Source organism: Elephas maximus, chromosome 6 (genome assembly GCF_024166365.1).
Source record: "Elephas maximus indicus isolate mEleMax1 chromosome 6, mEleMax1 primary haplotype, whole genome shotgun sequence".
Lineage (NCBI taxonomy): Eukaryota > Metazoa > Chordata > Mammalia > Proboscidea > Elephantidae > Elephas > Elephas maximus.
Window position 1 is genome coordinate 135,659,339 of NC_064824.1, and position 15,867 is coordinate 135,675,205.

Consider the following 15,867-nt stretch of genomic DNA (forward strand, 5'->3'; position numbering starts at 1 on the left):
ACCTGAAATATGGCTTGTCGAAGATCTCCTAACGTTTTTCTTTTATCGAAGGTCAAATCCCACACGCTTTCCCTTTGCGAGACCACTGGTTGTAGAGCCCCATTGAAGAAATGATAATGAGGGCCCAGATGGAGATGCAATTCAAAATTATTGTTTGCAGAATCACATTCTGCCCTTTAAAGGAGCATAAAAAAATACATAACTACAGATACTGTGATTCATTTCAAACCAAACATATTTTATTCACAATATAAGTTTTCCACGCCACCTAAGTTATTAAGACCCTTTTCTCTCATGCTCCAAAAATAATTTTTTAGTTTCTCGATAAAAGCAAAAATTTACCTCTGATTGCCACTGTGAATTTCAAGGAAAAACTGTTTTAACATAGACTGTGCAATGTTACCACATTACCTTGAACGAATACTGACACCCAGAATCTTCCAGGCCTGAGATTGTACTGTAGTCATGAACAAAACGCTAGAAATCTGCTCACATAATTAAGTGCCAGTTACAAACTTCTATTTCATCCTTACTTCCCCTGGACTCCCTGGACCCCCCTAATTAAGTATCTGAAGTTGTTCTCGCAGTCCTCTGTGTCTACTTTCTCCAGGTTAGCTGTCCTCAGCAGCAGCAGCATGTTGGCTGCTCTTCTCTGGATCCAGAGAACTGCCTTGAAGCCTGGTGTCAAACATTTCACTCTAGACAGAGTCTGACAAACAGAGGTGGAATGAGGCTACTGCCATGATTCAAGTACTTGAGATATTATTAATGTGGTCAGAGGCAGCATTAGCTTTTCTGATAACTGTATTAAAGAGCTTAAAAAAAAAAAAAATCCAAACCTGTTGCCATCCAGTCGATTCCAACTCACAGCAACCCTATAGGACAGAGTAGAACTGCCCCATAGGGTTTCCAAGGAGCGGGTGGTGCATTCGAACCGCTGACCTTTTGGTTAGCAGCCGTAGCATTTAACCACTGAGTCAGCAGGGCTCCACTGAAGAGCTTAGTGCTGGCTAAAATCTCTTGAATTTTTGTCGGATACCTGCTGCTAATCCATACTAATCACGCAGGCTATTTTCCACACTTAAGATATTTCTCTCTGTTAAGTTTTTATCTTTCTAGTTTCTTTGTTTTTGTTGAGATTTTCTTCGATCTAGGTTTGTTATTCAATATACCTATTTTTTTCCCTGCTTCAAGTCAATGATAACAATGTTGAACACAGTCCTGCCACACAGTCAGCCAGGTGGGTCCACAAGGAGGCCAAGGGAACATCTTTAAATATTCTGCATTTCTCTAACCCCAAACCCTAGTGACTCCGTCAGAGAGCAAATAAAGAACCAGTTCTTCAGAGTCCAAGGTTAGGCCCCAAAAGAGAATGTTGGGATCATCAGGTCTCCATAAGCCATCCCTTTACGAATCCATTATAGGTTTTTGCCCAAGACTGACATTAAGCCCAACGATTCGTGTAATCCGAATTTCTACATCCCAGTTCTCCACAACTTAAACACAAGGGCCGATTTTAATGAGAGGCTTTCTTTGTGCCCAAGGGGATAATCTGGCCTCACCAGGAGACAATTCATTTAGCACAACTGTGTGCCCACCAAGCTCTTGTCTTAGGCCTCAATTCCTATTTAGCAATGGCTATTGATGTGCCATTATTTAGGTCACTTTCACGGATAAGGATAATTCTAAAGAAAAAGACAACATCATCAGAAAAAGTCAGCCGCTAAACAGACGTTGGCATTGACTTTCTTTTTTCCTTTTTAATTTTCATTATTGAATGCTTAAGGCCTAAATTAGATCTTCATTCCCCAGGAAAACCACTCGAACTCTCCAGGATATTTAAAGTTACCTTCCTGTTTGCAGTTCAGTGTTGGCCGCGTCCATTTCACTCAGCAAATGACGCGGAACCCTGTATCTTGGATTAGCTCGAGCTGCGGACGACAACTTTTCATTAACTTGTGCTGACCAATGAAATTTGTTCAGGATTTTCTTCCTGATTACAAATGTAATCACTGGTCACTGTAAAAACTCTGGAAATGATTTTTAGAAGTGTAAAGGAAATAGATATCACCTGTACTCCCACTCCCCAGAAACACCCACTGCTAAAATTTGGTATCTACACTTCTGATATTTGTTTCCATATATACGTTGTGGGTCTGTATATACAGATACACACACACACACTTTTTAAAAATACCTGGGATCATAGTCAACAAATTTGTAACTTGCCTTTTCATTTCATGTATTGTGACCATTTTTCTAAAGCCTTCAATGTTGTGTGCTGTCGAGTTGATGCCGACTCATAGTGACCCCATGTGACAGAGTAAAACTGCCCCACAGGGTTTCCTAGGCTGTAAATTTTATGGGAACAGATCGCCAGGTCTTTCTCCCGCAGGCCATTTTGGTGGGTTTGAACTGCTTATCTTTCGTTTAGTGGCCCAGCGCTTAATCACTGCATCACTGGGGCTCCTTAAAGCCTTAAATAAATGAGTGCATAGTTGTCTGTTCTGTAAGTAGCATATTAATCTAACCAGTCTCTTTTTGTTAGACATTTAGTGGTTTCCAATCAGTCACTATTATAAAATCTTTTCCTTTTCCCTCAAGGTAATGTGCAACAGACATCTTTGAACATAAATATTTGTGCACAGCTCTGATTATTCCCTCAAGACAAATTTGTAGGAGTAGAATTACTAGTTTAAAGGGTGTGATTTTAAAAGATTTTAAAATATATGCACCCAAATGGGTTGTACTATTCACATTCTTATAGCTGTGTAGGAAGTATTGGCTGTTGAGAACCCCACCCCACCAGATTAGCAGAAATACTTGAGTTGGTAGGAAAAAAACAACATCTCACTGCTGCTTCAACTAACTTTTCCTCGATTATGGGTGAGGTTGAGGAAAAATTTCTTTTGAAGTTTACTAGTAGTTTCTATCTCTTCTTTTGTAAATTGCCTATTTATATCCTTTTCCCAGTTTACTATTGACACAATGGAATATACTTAAGAGTACTCTACAGATAGGGGAAATACATTTGTCATATATTTCACTAATGTTTTCCATTTGTCTTTTAATTTTATTGAAGGTTTACATCACTTTTCCTTAATTTTTTCTTTGCTTTAAGCTTAGAAAGTGTTCTCTACCTTAAGATCAGATAAATATTTATATTTTACTCATGTTAAGGTACCTTTTTTACATAAAATATAAAGGAGTTATAATTTCATTTAAGTGATTAGTATAATAAAAGAAAATACACTATATTTCTAGCAGCTAACCAACTTCCAGGTATATTTATTAATTCACTTTTCCCTCATATATCTGAAAAGCTACTTTATCATGGATTAAAACCTAAAATATACCTAGGCCAATTTCTGGGCTTCCTGCTCTGTTTCAACGGTTTGGACTACCTCCTTGCACCAGCATGACACTATCTTAATTGCTACAGCTTTAAAAATATGTTTTTATTGATAGAGCAAAATTTCCCTCTGTAGTCCTTTATTCAATTTTTATTAATTTATATTTCTGGGTGAATTTCAGCATCATTTTGTCAAGTTCTGTCCCTTTGCCCTTCAAAAAAAAAGTTCATCAAGATTTTGGCTGGATCTTTACTAAATGCCTAAGCAATTAGAAAACTGTTGTTTCGTATATTTTCTAAATATATTCATGCTAAAATTCAATCCAGTTAAACAGATAAATACTCCATCTGAAGATATTTTTTTTTCTGTGAATACATATTTCTCTTTGAATTCTTTTCCACAATATTTTTATCTGGACCATTACCATATTTAATAGCATAGCTATGTAGTTATTTCATATCCAGAGAGTTCATTTCCTTTGATCCACATGCAAATTACCAATTGCTTTATTCTTATTCTTTATAAAAATGATCACTATTCTCTAAGAATAGTATCCTCATTTCTAATCATAGTTATTTCTCAATCTAGAATTTTCCTAGTTAGGATTTCTTACTTTTGAGTAGACTCTGAAAAGTGATCAAAGTCTTACTGACTTACTCATGTTAGTGGCTTGGTTCAAAAATACTCTTTATTATTGTAGATCTCAACAGCCTACCTCCATGGTGTTAGTTCTCTTAGAAGGCTCAACAAAGAATGCTTCAAATATATTTCAACTGCTCAGAGACTGAAAATTTGAATTTCCCTCAAGCATTACCTTGAGGGAAAAGAAAAAAGAAAGAAAAATAAAGGATATGAAAATAAGACTAAGGCCACTTATGACTCAAAGGCACACATGGCCACATGAAAGAGCCAAACCCGAGTAAACACAAATCACACTCAAGTTTCCTAAGAGAATGGGAAAATATTATTTGATCCAAGAAAATCCAATTTTGAAAATCTAACTCATTGTAGAGACAGAAAATATATTTCTGATCTCATATTATCACGAGGGAAAAATTAAGTAGAAATATCTGATCTTCATGAACGACAGACTGTTAGATTTCATTTGGCATAAATATTTCTTGTATTTCAAGAGTAAACATTCTTTAAAAAGGGTAAACAATTTCAAATAACATCAGATGTTTATCTTCTAAAGACAGAAGTGTTTGTATTCTAATTAATGAACTTAATAAAACCAATAGGAATATTTATCTTTCCATACCTTCAGGGGGTCTCTGCAACTGGGATTTCCGATAAAACAACATATAGGCACTTTCTTTACCCTGAAACTGCTGTTCAATATCCTTTTCCTTGATTGGCTGGACTTTGGAATCATTTATATCAAACCAGTGGGGGCAGGTTGTGCTATCATTTAACCCTGGGGATTCTGAAGTCAGTGTCTTGAAAACTCGTTGATCATTCCTTTGGAAATCCGACTTGGGCTGGAGAGAACAATTCTTCAATAGACTAACTGTACTTTCATCTGAACTGAGTAGAAACACCTGAGAATGGAGCTGTAAGAACTATACAGAAACCAACAACAAAAAAAACAAATACGAGGTTAGCAAACATATTTTAAAATTAGACATGATTTTTAAAAAAATGTTCTCTTCCTTCTGAGATTGGGTATTTTAACTTCATTTTTATTTTTGGCCTGGTCAGCTAGGGGAAAAATCCATTTAGGCTATAACAAGATATTTAATAAAAATCAGACTGCTCTCTGTTGAAGAGTCTACTGGTTTTATCAAGGGAGAAAGTTGTCATGCAACAATCTAAAAAGTATTTTAATTAAACCTCAATAACGCTGTCTTAAAAAGTATTTTGCTGGCAATATTAGGTAAAATAAACACTTATGAAATGTTTAAGAGAAATCTAACTACAAAACAAAAGCAACTGCATAGCACAACACTGTTGTTAGGTGCTGTTGAATCGGTTCCGACTCATAGAGACCCTGTGTACCACAGAACGAAACACTTGCCCGATCCTGCGCCATCCTCACAATCGTTGTTATGCTTGACCCCATTGTTGCAGTCACTGTGTCAATGCATCTCATTGAGGGTCCTCCTCTTTTTCAATGACCTTCAACTTTACCAAGCATGTTGTCCTCTAGAGACCAGTCCCTCCTGATAACATGTCCAAAGTATGTGAGACAAAGTCTTGCCACCCTTGCTTTTAAGGACCATTCTAGTTCTACTTCTTCCAAGACAGATTTGTTTGTTCTTTTTTTACAGTCCATGGTATATTCAATACTCTTTGCCAATACCACAATTCAAAGGCGTCAATTCTTTTTCGGTCTTCCTTATTCATTGTTCCGCTTTTGCGACGCATATGATGCGATTGAAAACACCATGACTTGTGTCAGGTGCATCTTAGTCTTCAAGGTGACATCTTTGCTTTTCAACACTTTAAAGAGGTCCTTTGTAGCAGATTTGCCCAATGCAATGCATCTTTTGATTTTCTGACTGTTGCTTCAATGGGTGTTGATTGTGATCCAAGTAAAATGAAATCCTTGACAACTTCAATCTTTTCCCTGTTTATCATGATGTTGCTTATTGGTCCAGTTGTGAGAATTTTTTTCTTTATGTTGAGGTATAATTCATACTGAAGGCTGTGGTCTTTGATCTTCAGCAGTAAGTGGTTCAAGTCCTCTTCTGTTTCAGCAAGCAAGGTTGTGTCATCTGCATAACGCATCTTGTTAATAAGTCTTCCTCCAATCCTGATGTCCTGTTCTTCCTCACATAGCCCAGCTTCTAGGATTATTGCTCAGCACACAGACTGAATAGGTATGATGAATGGATACAACCCTGACACACACCTTTCCTGTCTTTAAATCAGGCATTATCCCCTTGTTCTGTCTGAACAACTGCCTCGTGATCTATGTACAGTTCTTCATGAGCACAATTAAGTATTTTGGAATTCCCATTCTTTGCAATGTTACCCATAGCACAACACTACAGAATACGAAAACTAGTGACCCAGACAGACAGTGTTGAGATGAAGTAATAATTGTAAGCCTAAAGTATCTTTTTTAATAACTTATTTTTATTGTTGAGAATATACACAGCAGAACATACTCCAATTCAACAATTTGTACATGTACAATTCAGTGACGCTGATTACATTCTTTGAGCTGTGCAGCCATTCTCACCTTCCTTTCCTGAGTTGTCTTCCTCCATTAACATGAACTCACTGCCCCCCCTAAGTTTCCTATCTAATCTTTCCAGTTGCTGTTGTCAAGATGATTCCATACAGATAGATCTTGAAAAAGCACAATACTCAAAGCAGACATTTTTTACTAGTTAAGCTAAACCACTGTTTGGTTTTAAGACTTCAGGAGATACTGTCGGTTAGGATTTAAAGATTTATCTCAGGGAAATAGTTTCCGGGCTTCATCCAGCCTCCATGGCTCAGAAAATCTGGAGTCCATGAAAATCTGAAATTCCATTCTGCATAACCCCCCTTTTGATCAGGATTCTTCTATGGAATGTTTGATCAAAATGTTCAGTAATGGTAGGTGGGTACCATCCAGTTCTTCTGGTCTCATGGCAAAGGAGGCAACTGTTCATGGAGGGAATTAGCCTCACATTCCATTTCTTCCTCCTATTCCTGACTCTCCTTCTTGTGTTGCTACAAGCAAATAGAGACCAACTATTGTGCCTTGAGGCACCTTGGCGGCGTGATGGTTAAGAGCTTGGCTGCTAACCAAAAGGATGGCAGTTCAAATGAACCATCCACTCCTTAGAAACCCTATGGGGCAGCTCTACTCTGTCCTATAGGGTTGCTATAAGTTGGAATCGAGAGCACCTAACAACACTGTGCCTGAGATAGCTGTTTGCAAGTTTTTAAGACCCCAGGCACTACACAACAAACTAGGAGGTAGAATGGAAACACTGAACACGTTATTAGGCCAAATGACTGGGATGTCCCATGAAACCGTGACGCTAAACCTCCAAATCAAGGAACCGAATCCCATAAGGTGTTTAGTTGTACATAAGCAGCCTTGGTAGCTACTCTTTTTTTTTTTTTTTTTTGTCATTATTGTAAATATATCTATTACACAACTTTTGCCAATTCAACTTTTTACAGATATACTACGTAAACCGACAGCAATTAATCAACTATGCAGCCTCAAGTATCTTTTAGCTAAACTGAATGCTGTCTGTCCTGGAAGCTGAGGGGACGAGTTCAGGAAATCAAAGCATGTCAAGAAATCCCAAAGGCTCTTTCTCAAGTTCCTCTTCCTAAAGGATTGAGAATAAAATCTCTCTCCGCATCGCCTATCCCTACCTCCCCAACCTGACTCTTCTCTCCTCTCCCCTCAGTATTTCTGCAGCCCAGCATTGCTTCCTTTTCACTCTCAGCACAAATTTACTCTGTATAGAAAAATCACATGGGAGCTATATGTAACATTCGCTTTCCCCGTCAATCAACATGGAAAGGGGGTTTTCTCACCTTTCTCTTGGAAAGAAGATAACTTGTGGTACTGTCAAGTATCTACTCAAAAGTATTGTTTTAACCTAAAGAGAAGGGCGTAGGGCATACGGCCCAAGGATAATATTGTTAACATGTATATGAGAACAGGTGATAAAACAGTTTTACCTAATTCATTTTAGGAATAAAATATCAACAATTCGAAACATTTAAGTAATGAATTTTCTGTATAGCCTTTTTTTTTTTTTTCCTTTCCTGTTTGATAGTTGAGGATTAACTCTCTTAAGCCTCAAACTTTAATGCAGTTCTGGTTCTGGTAATGGCAGATAGCTTTTATCAGACTAACTCTCCTGATAAAAATGATAAACTCTGGATAAAATCAAGGAATCTTCACATTCCATTTTTACCTTCTTTGTTGGCTATCTTAGTTACCTAGTGCCGCTATAACGGAAATTCCACAAGAGGATGGCTTTAATAAACAGAAATTTATTCTCTCACAGTCTAAGAAGCTAGAAGTCGAAATTGAGGGTGCCAATTCTAGGGGAAAGCTTTCTTTCTCTGTTGCCTCTTGGGGAATGTCCTTGTCATTAATCTTCCTCTAGTCTAGGAGCTTCTCAGCACAGGGATCCTGAGGCCAGAGGTCACGCTCTGATCCTGGCTCTTCTTGCTTGGTCATAATGAGGTCCCACTCCTCTCTGCTCGTTTCTCTCTTTTGTATCTCGTAAGAGATTGGCTCAAGATATAACCTAATCTTGTAGACTGTGCCCTGCCTCATTAACATAGCTGCCTCTAATATTGCCTCATTAACATCATAGAGGTTAGGATTTACAACATACAGGATAAATACATCAGATCACAAAATGGAGGACAACCACGCAATACTGGGAATCACAGCCTAGCTAAGTTGACACTCATTTTGGGGGGATACAATTTAATCCATAACATTTTCTCTTTGGTTATTATTTTTAATGGTTGCTCTAGGGATTACACTATGCATAAATAAATATTATAAATTAATATCATATCACTTCATCTACAATATAAGACGGTTACAAACGTATAATCCCATTTCTTCACTTCCATCCATTTCTGCTATTGTTTTCTTACATTTTACTATAACATAGTTGTAAATTGCATTATATGTCATTATTCTTGCTTTAGACACTTAAATGACTTTTAAAGAAATTAAGGGAAAAATAGTATTCTGTATGTATTTATTCTGGTGCTCATTGCTCCTTCTTGCACATCCAGGTTTGAAATCTAATATAATTTCCCTTCAACCCAGAGAACTTCCTTTAGCATTTCTCAGAGTTCAGACTACTGGCAAAAAATATTCTCAGCTTTTGTGTCTGAAAAATCTTTATTTTGCCTTCATTTTTAAATGATATTTTTGCTGGATATAAAATTCTGGATTGATAATTTTTGTTGTTGTTTTTCTTTTAGTACTTTAAAGACGTGTTCCAGATTCCAATAATTTGGTTGAGAATTCAGCTGTCATTTTTTATTATTTTTCCTTTAAATGTAATGTGTCTTTTTTCTCTGGTTGCTTTTAAGATTTTTCTCTTTAGCTTTGGTTTTAAGCAGTGTGGGTATAATGTTTCTAGGTATGGTATTCTTTGTGTTTATTTGCTTTGTATTTGCTAAAGTTTTTTATATCTGTGGGTTAAGGTCTTGCATCAATCCTGGAAACATTTTGGCATTCTCTCTGCAGTTTTTCTCCTGCCCCATCATCTTTCTCTTCTCCTTCTAGGACTTCATTATATGTGTTTTAGACCATTAGGTACTGTCACAGGTGCTGGATGTTCTGTTTTTCAGTTTTGATTTTTTTTCCTGCTGCTTTAATTTAATTTCTCCTGATTTGTCTTCAAGTTCATTATACTTTCTTCTGCTCTGTCTAGTCTTCTGTTAAGCCCAAACAACAAACTTTTTGTTTCAGATATTTTTTTTTTATTTAGTTTTATTTAGAGTATCTATTTCTCTGCTAAAATCCCCCATTTATTCACCTATTCTTAAAAATGCTTTAACATATTAGTAATAACTATCTGCTACCCTGGATGGAGCCTGGGTAGTGCAGTGGTTATGAGCCTCATTGTTAACCAAAAGGTCAGCAGTTCGAATCTATCAGCCACTCCTTGGAATCCCTATGGGGCAGTTCTACTGTCCTACAGGGTCGCTATGAGTTGGAACTGACTCTATGGCAACGGGTTTTAGGTTTTGCTTGCTATCATAACATCTCCATTATCTGTAGGTCTGTTTCTATTGACTCTTTTTTCTCTCATGAGTTGACTCTTTTGTCTCCTGATTATGGACCATACTGTCCATACTGTCCTGTGCATGTTATGTAATCTTATACCATATGCTGGACATTTTGAATTATGTGTTATAAAGTCTCTAGAGAACTTTCTTTTTCCTAAAGAGTTTTACATTGTGTCTAACAAGCCTGCTAAATTACCTTTGAACCTCTTGACACTATGGAAGCTTCACTTTGAGTTCTGTTAGGGTCAGTCTATTGTAATTTTGCCTTTACTCCTAGGGAGTTAGTTCCTCATCCAGGGGCATGGTCCCTTCTCTTAAGGCAGGAGCCGGCAAACTAGTCTGTGGGCCAAAATGGCCTGCTGCCTGTTTTTATACAGCCCCAAGCAAAGACTTATCTTAATATTTTTAAATGGTTACTTTTTTAAAGATTATTTAAGTACCTATATAATGCCCTTAATTTTACCTCTTGGCCCACAAAGCCTAAAATATTTACTATCTGGCCTTTAAGAAAAGCAATATATGAAAACATATCATGAACAAGTATGACTTACCCCAGGAATTTAAGACTGGCTTAACACTGAACAAAAATCAGCAATATAATTCCCCAGATTAATAGAAAAAAAGAGAAAAGTCATGTGATTACCTCAACAGATAGAAAAAACAAACAAAAAGCATTTGATGAAATCTCAACTCTGTTCAAGATAAAAACTGTTAGTCAACTAGGAATAAAAGGGAACTATGTTGTTGTTTATGAAGGATATTTATAAAACAACAACAAAACAACAAAAAACCCTACACAGCTAATACCATATTTAAAAGTGAAACACTGAAATTATGATCTAATCATTTTAAATGATAAACTTTAGGGTATAACCTTTGTAACAACTGGCTTTTTTTTTTTTTTTGCTGTTGTGATTAGGAGCGTCCGTCCCTTTGTTTACTTCTTTGCTCTGTGATATATGTTGTTGTTGTTGTTAGGTGCCGTCCAGTTGGTTCCGACTCATAGCGAGCCTATGCACAACAGAACAAAACACTGCCCAGTCCTGCGCCATCCTTACAATTGTTATGTTTGAGCTCATCGGTGCAGCCACTGTGTCAATCCACCTCGTTGAGGGTCTTCCTCTTTTCCGCTGACCCTGTACTCTGCCAAGCATGATGTCCTTCTCCAGGGACTCATCCTTCCTGACAACATGTCCAAAGTATGTAAGACACAGTCTCGCCATCCTTGAGTCTAAGGAGCATTCTGGCTGTGCTTCTTCTAAGACACATTTGTTCGTTCTTTTGGCAGTCCATGGTATATTCAATATTCTTCGCCAACACCACAATTCAAAGGCGTCAACTCTTCTTCAGTCTTCCTTATTCATTGTCCAGCTTTCCCATGCATATGATGCAACTGAAAATACCATGGCTTGGGTCAGGCGCACCTTAGTCTTCAAGGTGACATCTTTGCTCTTCACCACTTTAAAGAGGTCCTTTGCAGCAGATTTACCCAGTGCAATGCGTCTTTTGATTTCTTGACTGCTGCTTCCATGATATATAAAGCTATTTAATAGCTGAATTCTAGCTCTTAAACAAAAATAGTGATTTTATTTTAACCTATTTTAAATATCCTTCTGCAGAACTTGTGTTACTGAGATCATAATAAAATGATTTCTGGAACCAGACTTCCTGTGATGATCCCACGTATTACCTTCCGCAGTGGTCCATACTGTCTTCTGTACGTCTTGTTCCAAGACAGGCCTATCTTATTCAGGAGCTTCTGGCCTAGCTGATCAACAGGGATTAGATTACTCTCCTCCTTAGGAAAAAAACAGTCATTTAAGAAAAATTTGATGAGAAATAATTAAAACAGTTAGAAGTTCAATGGAACAGGATAATATCTAGTTAAATGTATCGATAACAGCAAACATGTAAGCGGATTAATCATAATTATTCCCAAAGTTTTTTAAAAGCAAATTAAGCTTCAGTTTAGAAAGCTTGAATTAAGCCACTTTCCACATACCAAAGCTTAACCACTTAAAAAGCAATACCCAAAGAGTATTCTGATTAATATATTCCTGATACTGTGTGCGAATTTCAGAAGAAACATTCAAGTGCATTAAAAAAAAAAAAAAAAGACTACTAATTACTCTGAATTTTTGAAGTATAAACAAGTTTAAAAGGGGGGTAAGAAGTGGCAACAGATACTGATTATTGATAGTTAAAGGACTCGGTTCAAGTCCTTGGCTGTTGTTAGTTGCCGTTGAGTTGATTCTGACTCACGGAGGTCCCTGTGTATCACAGCAGAACTGTGCTGAATACGGTTTTCAAAGCTGTGACCTTTAGGAAGCAGATCACCAGGTCTGTCTTCTGAGGTGCCTCTGGGTAGGTTCAAACCATCAACCTTTCAGCTAGTAGTTAAGCACTTAACGAAGTGCACCACCCAGGGACTCCTAGGTCCCTGGCAGGAAGTATGAAAGATCATTTAGTAAGAATGAATGAATAAGTGAAAGGAGATCTAACATCTTTAAAACAGGGGTATAAAAAAAAAATTAAAAGTCATATACTTAAGGCATCAATATCAGGAATAAATAAGGAGACAAAACTTCAGGCCCCATACAGGAAAATGCTAAATTGCAAAACAGTATGAACAATAAATACCAGTTGTTTAAAATAACAATAATAATAACCAAAAATAATCATCACCCAATCCTAATATATGTATAGAAATGCAAAGACAACAAAGTGCAAAGAACATAGAGTCAGTTCTCATTAGTCACGGTAGTTATATGCTATAAAGTCACCGTGAACACTGAATTAGCAAATACTGAACCACTGCTGAGCTTAGGTTTTCGCCAGACTCCAGTCACAACATTTTCATCGACAGAGAAATACACAATCTTGTTTTTATGTGTGCTTGTAATTAAGGACACCTTCTTGTTATTGTTGTTGCCCACTGACTCAGGGAGACCTGTGAACAAACGAACAAAACGCTGTCTGGCCCTGTGCCATCCCCATGACCGGCTGCAGCTCGGGCTGTCATGATCCACAGGGTTTTCACTGGCTGATTTTCAGAAGTAGATCATCTTGGTTTGGAGGCTCTCCTGAAATCTCTTTAGCATCATGCTGTTACATGCCATCAAGTCGATTCCAACTCACAGCAACGCTATTTGACAGAGCACCATTGCTCCATAGGGTTTCCTAGGCTGTAACCTTTACGGGAGCAGATTGCCAGGTCTTTTCTCCCAAGGAGGGGCTGGTGGGTTTGAATTGAACCACTGACCTTTCAGTTAGCAGCGGGGTGGTTAACTGTTGTGCCACCAGGGCTCCTTCAGCATCACAGTGACATGCAAACCTCCACTAATGGATGGGTGGCGGCTTAGCATGAGGTGCCTTGGCCAGGAGTTGAACCTGTGTCTTCCACAAGGAAAGTGAGACTTCCATCACCAAAGCCTCATAAAGACAATCTTAGTTAATATATATTGTTGGTTCACCAAGATTGAACTCATGGCCAACGGCACCATCAAAAAAAACCCAGTGCCGTCGAGTCAATTCCGACTCATAGCGACCCTACAGGACAGGGTAGAACTGCCCCATAGAGTTTCCAAGGAGCGCCTGGCAGATTTGAACTGCCGACCCTTTGGTTAGCAGCCATAGCACTTAACCACTACGCCACCAGGGTTTCCAACAGCACCATAATTCTCTACAAAGACACAGATACATGTATACAAACACACACACACACCGTACCTCTGATAAGATTGCTTGTAGAATCATCAGTGGGTCATCGATCTCTTCTCCATTTGGAAGATCTTTCGAATTCATATCTGGCTTACTTTCTTCCTTCTAGGAAAGAAAATAATATAAGAGTTTCTATTACTAATCCCTAAAGAGGTAATTCACAAAATAACAATGGCCATGCCATGAAGGCTTCAAGACAGACAAGTGGTGATAAAGACATTCTAATAATTTGTATGTGCTTTGGAATCAGGCAGGCCTGGTTTTGGATTCCAGCTTGGCTGAGTGATCCTGGACAAGCTACTTAATCTTTTGGGCCGTAACTGTAAATTGGGAATTATGAGATAGTAAAGCTGCTAGCATAATACACACAGGGGGTTCTTGCATTTTTCCCACTAAGCACTAGTTTAGCCATACCCTACAAATTTTGATATGTTGTGTTTTCACTAACAAAATAATTGCTGGTCTTCATCCAGTATGGTCTTACTTACTTGTGTTGGCCTAATGCAATCTTATCCACCTTTAAAATGCAAGAAAGCAGTTTGAAGGAAGGTAACATTGTTTAGGTATAGTGAGTAAGTCCCTTTATGTGGCCTTTTGCCTTTGTTCTTTGGAAAAACAGCTTGAGAGATTTTTCCCCTAAGCTCTGAGGAGTTACCTTTGCCTTAGTTTCCCACTCCAGACAGTTTTATACTTTTGTCTAGGTTGATTGATATTTCCTGGGTAAGCTGTAAACAATCTGATGGCTTGATACTTTTTGTCTGGCCCTGGGCTGCAGCCTGCTCTGTGATTCGACTATTTCCTGCACATTGCAGGGATTGGTCAATATACTATCAGCTATGCAAATGAAATGACTGTGGTCCACTAAGTGGATTGGCCAATTCATGGCCCTGCAGAGAGGGCCGTACCTTGAAATTGACAGAGTTTGATCTATGTGCAGCCAACCCCACAGAGGTTTTAGGAAGGCAGAAAGAAGAAAAGACAAGAGCAAGAAGAGAGAAGCAGAGAGAGAGAAGGAGAGGAGCCTCCTAAAAGAATTGTAATACAGGTCAAGGGCTCTAACACTGAAGACAGCAAGAGGCCCAGAAGGTGCCCAGCAGCAGAGCTGGTGGCAAGAGGCCTGAAAGGGGCCCAGCGGGCAGAGCTGGCAGAGTCAGTGGTGATGGCAGAAACCCGCTGTTAGGAGTGCTGCTAAGAAAGCTGAACAAAACTGCTACACTGGCTATGAGCATGGTCAGTTGGCAGTAGAGAAGTCAACAGCAGGGAGGCAAAAGGCGGAAAGGCCTGCATGGCCGAGAGGAGGGCTGTCCTGAGGAGGCTGAGGGGGTGTGCATGGCAGACAGAAGGGTCTGTCTGCTTGCATGGCTGAGAGGAGTGGAGAGAGCTATCCTGCACTGAAGGGAAGGATGTCTTCTCCACTTTGGGGGAAGCCTTCCAGACTTTGTCTACATGCTTCCTGACCTTGAGTTGTAGCCTGTTACTTCCTTAACAAATCCCATAACTGTTAGTATGGTTTGTGAGTTCTGTGTAGCCATTGCAATGGATTATCAAAACCAGCAGAGAAGTAGAGAGTGCTGTGGGGAGGATGGCTGGTGTCAAAATTGATAAAAAGATTGGAGAGAGGAGGTATTTCTGAACTCTATCTCATGGGAATCAGCCGTGGGCTAATCCTGGTTCTCATCCCTAAGGAATCTAGACAAGTTCTGATGCTAATACCCGTATGCAAAAAGGATCTACTCAGACTAAGCATGGAAACACTGAAGCTCAGTTTTTTTTTTTTTTTGTCTAGGTGAGGATAAAAAAGGGGAGATTGGGAGCGTGCACAAATACAGCTGACAGAAGGTCAGAAGCACAGAATGGAGTTTTTTGAAAAGCAAGCTGATGTCAACAAAGGGAATGTGCATCTTGGATGCTGTAGGCAGAGAGAGAGAGAGGAAGGGAGGGAGAGAGAGGAAGGGAGGGAGAGAGAGGAAGGGAGAGAGAGAGGAAGGGAGGGGGAGAGAGGAAGGGAGGGGGAGAGAGGAAGGGAGGGGGAGAGAGGAAGGGAGGGAGAGAGAGAGGAAGGGAGGGA

The 15,867-nt window shown here is 38.8% G+C and overlaps 1 protein-coding gene across 11 annotated transcripts in view; it reads right to left on the bottom strand.

Moving 5' to 3' along the window:
- The window catches only part of USP40 (ubiquitin specific peptidase 40), an 85,245-nt gene that overhangs the window by 51,285 nt on the left and 18,093 nt on the right, over nucleotides 1-15,867 (bottom strand). For 10 of the 11 annotated variants that reach the window (XM_049888487.1, XM_049888480.1, XM_049888483.1 and 7 more), the window contains 5 exons: nucleotides 13,809-13,904; nucleotides 11,770-11,877; nucleotides 4,615-4,915; nucleotides 1,850-1,931; nucleotides 3-174 (listed from right to left, as the gene is read on the bottom strand). In XM_049888487.1, coding sequence (XP_049744444.1) covers nucleotides 3-174; nucleotides 1,850-1,931; nucleotides 4,615-4,915; nucleotides 11,770-11,877; nucleotides 13,809-13,904 — 759 coding nt within the window. The remainder of the gene's footprint in view (nucleotides 1-2; nucleotides 175-1,849; nucleotides 1,932-4,614; nucleotides 4,916-11,769; nucleotides 11,878-13,808; nucleotides 13,905-15,867) is intronic. The other variant, XM_049888486.1, reaches the window with a different exon arrangement.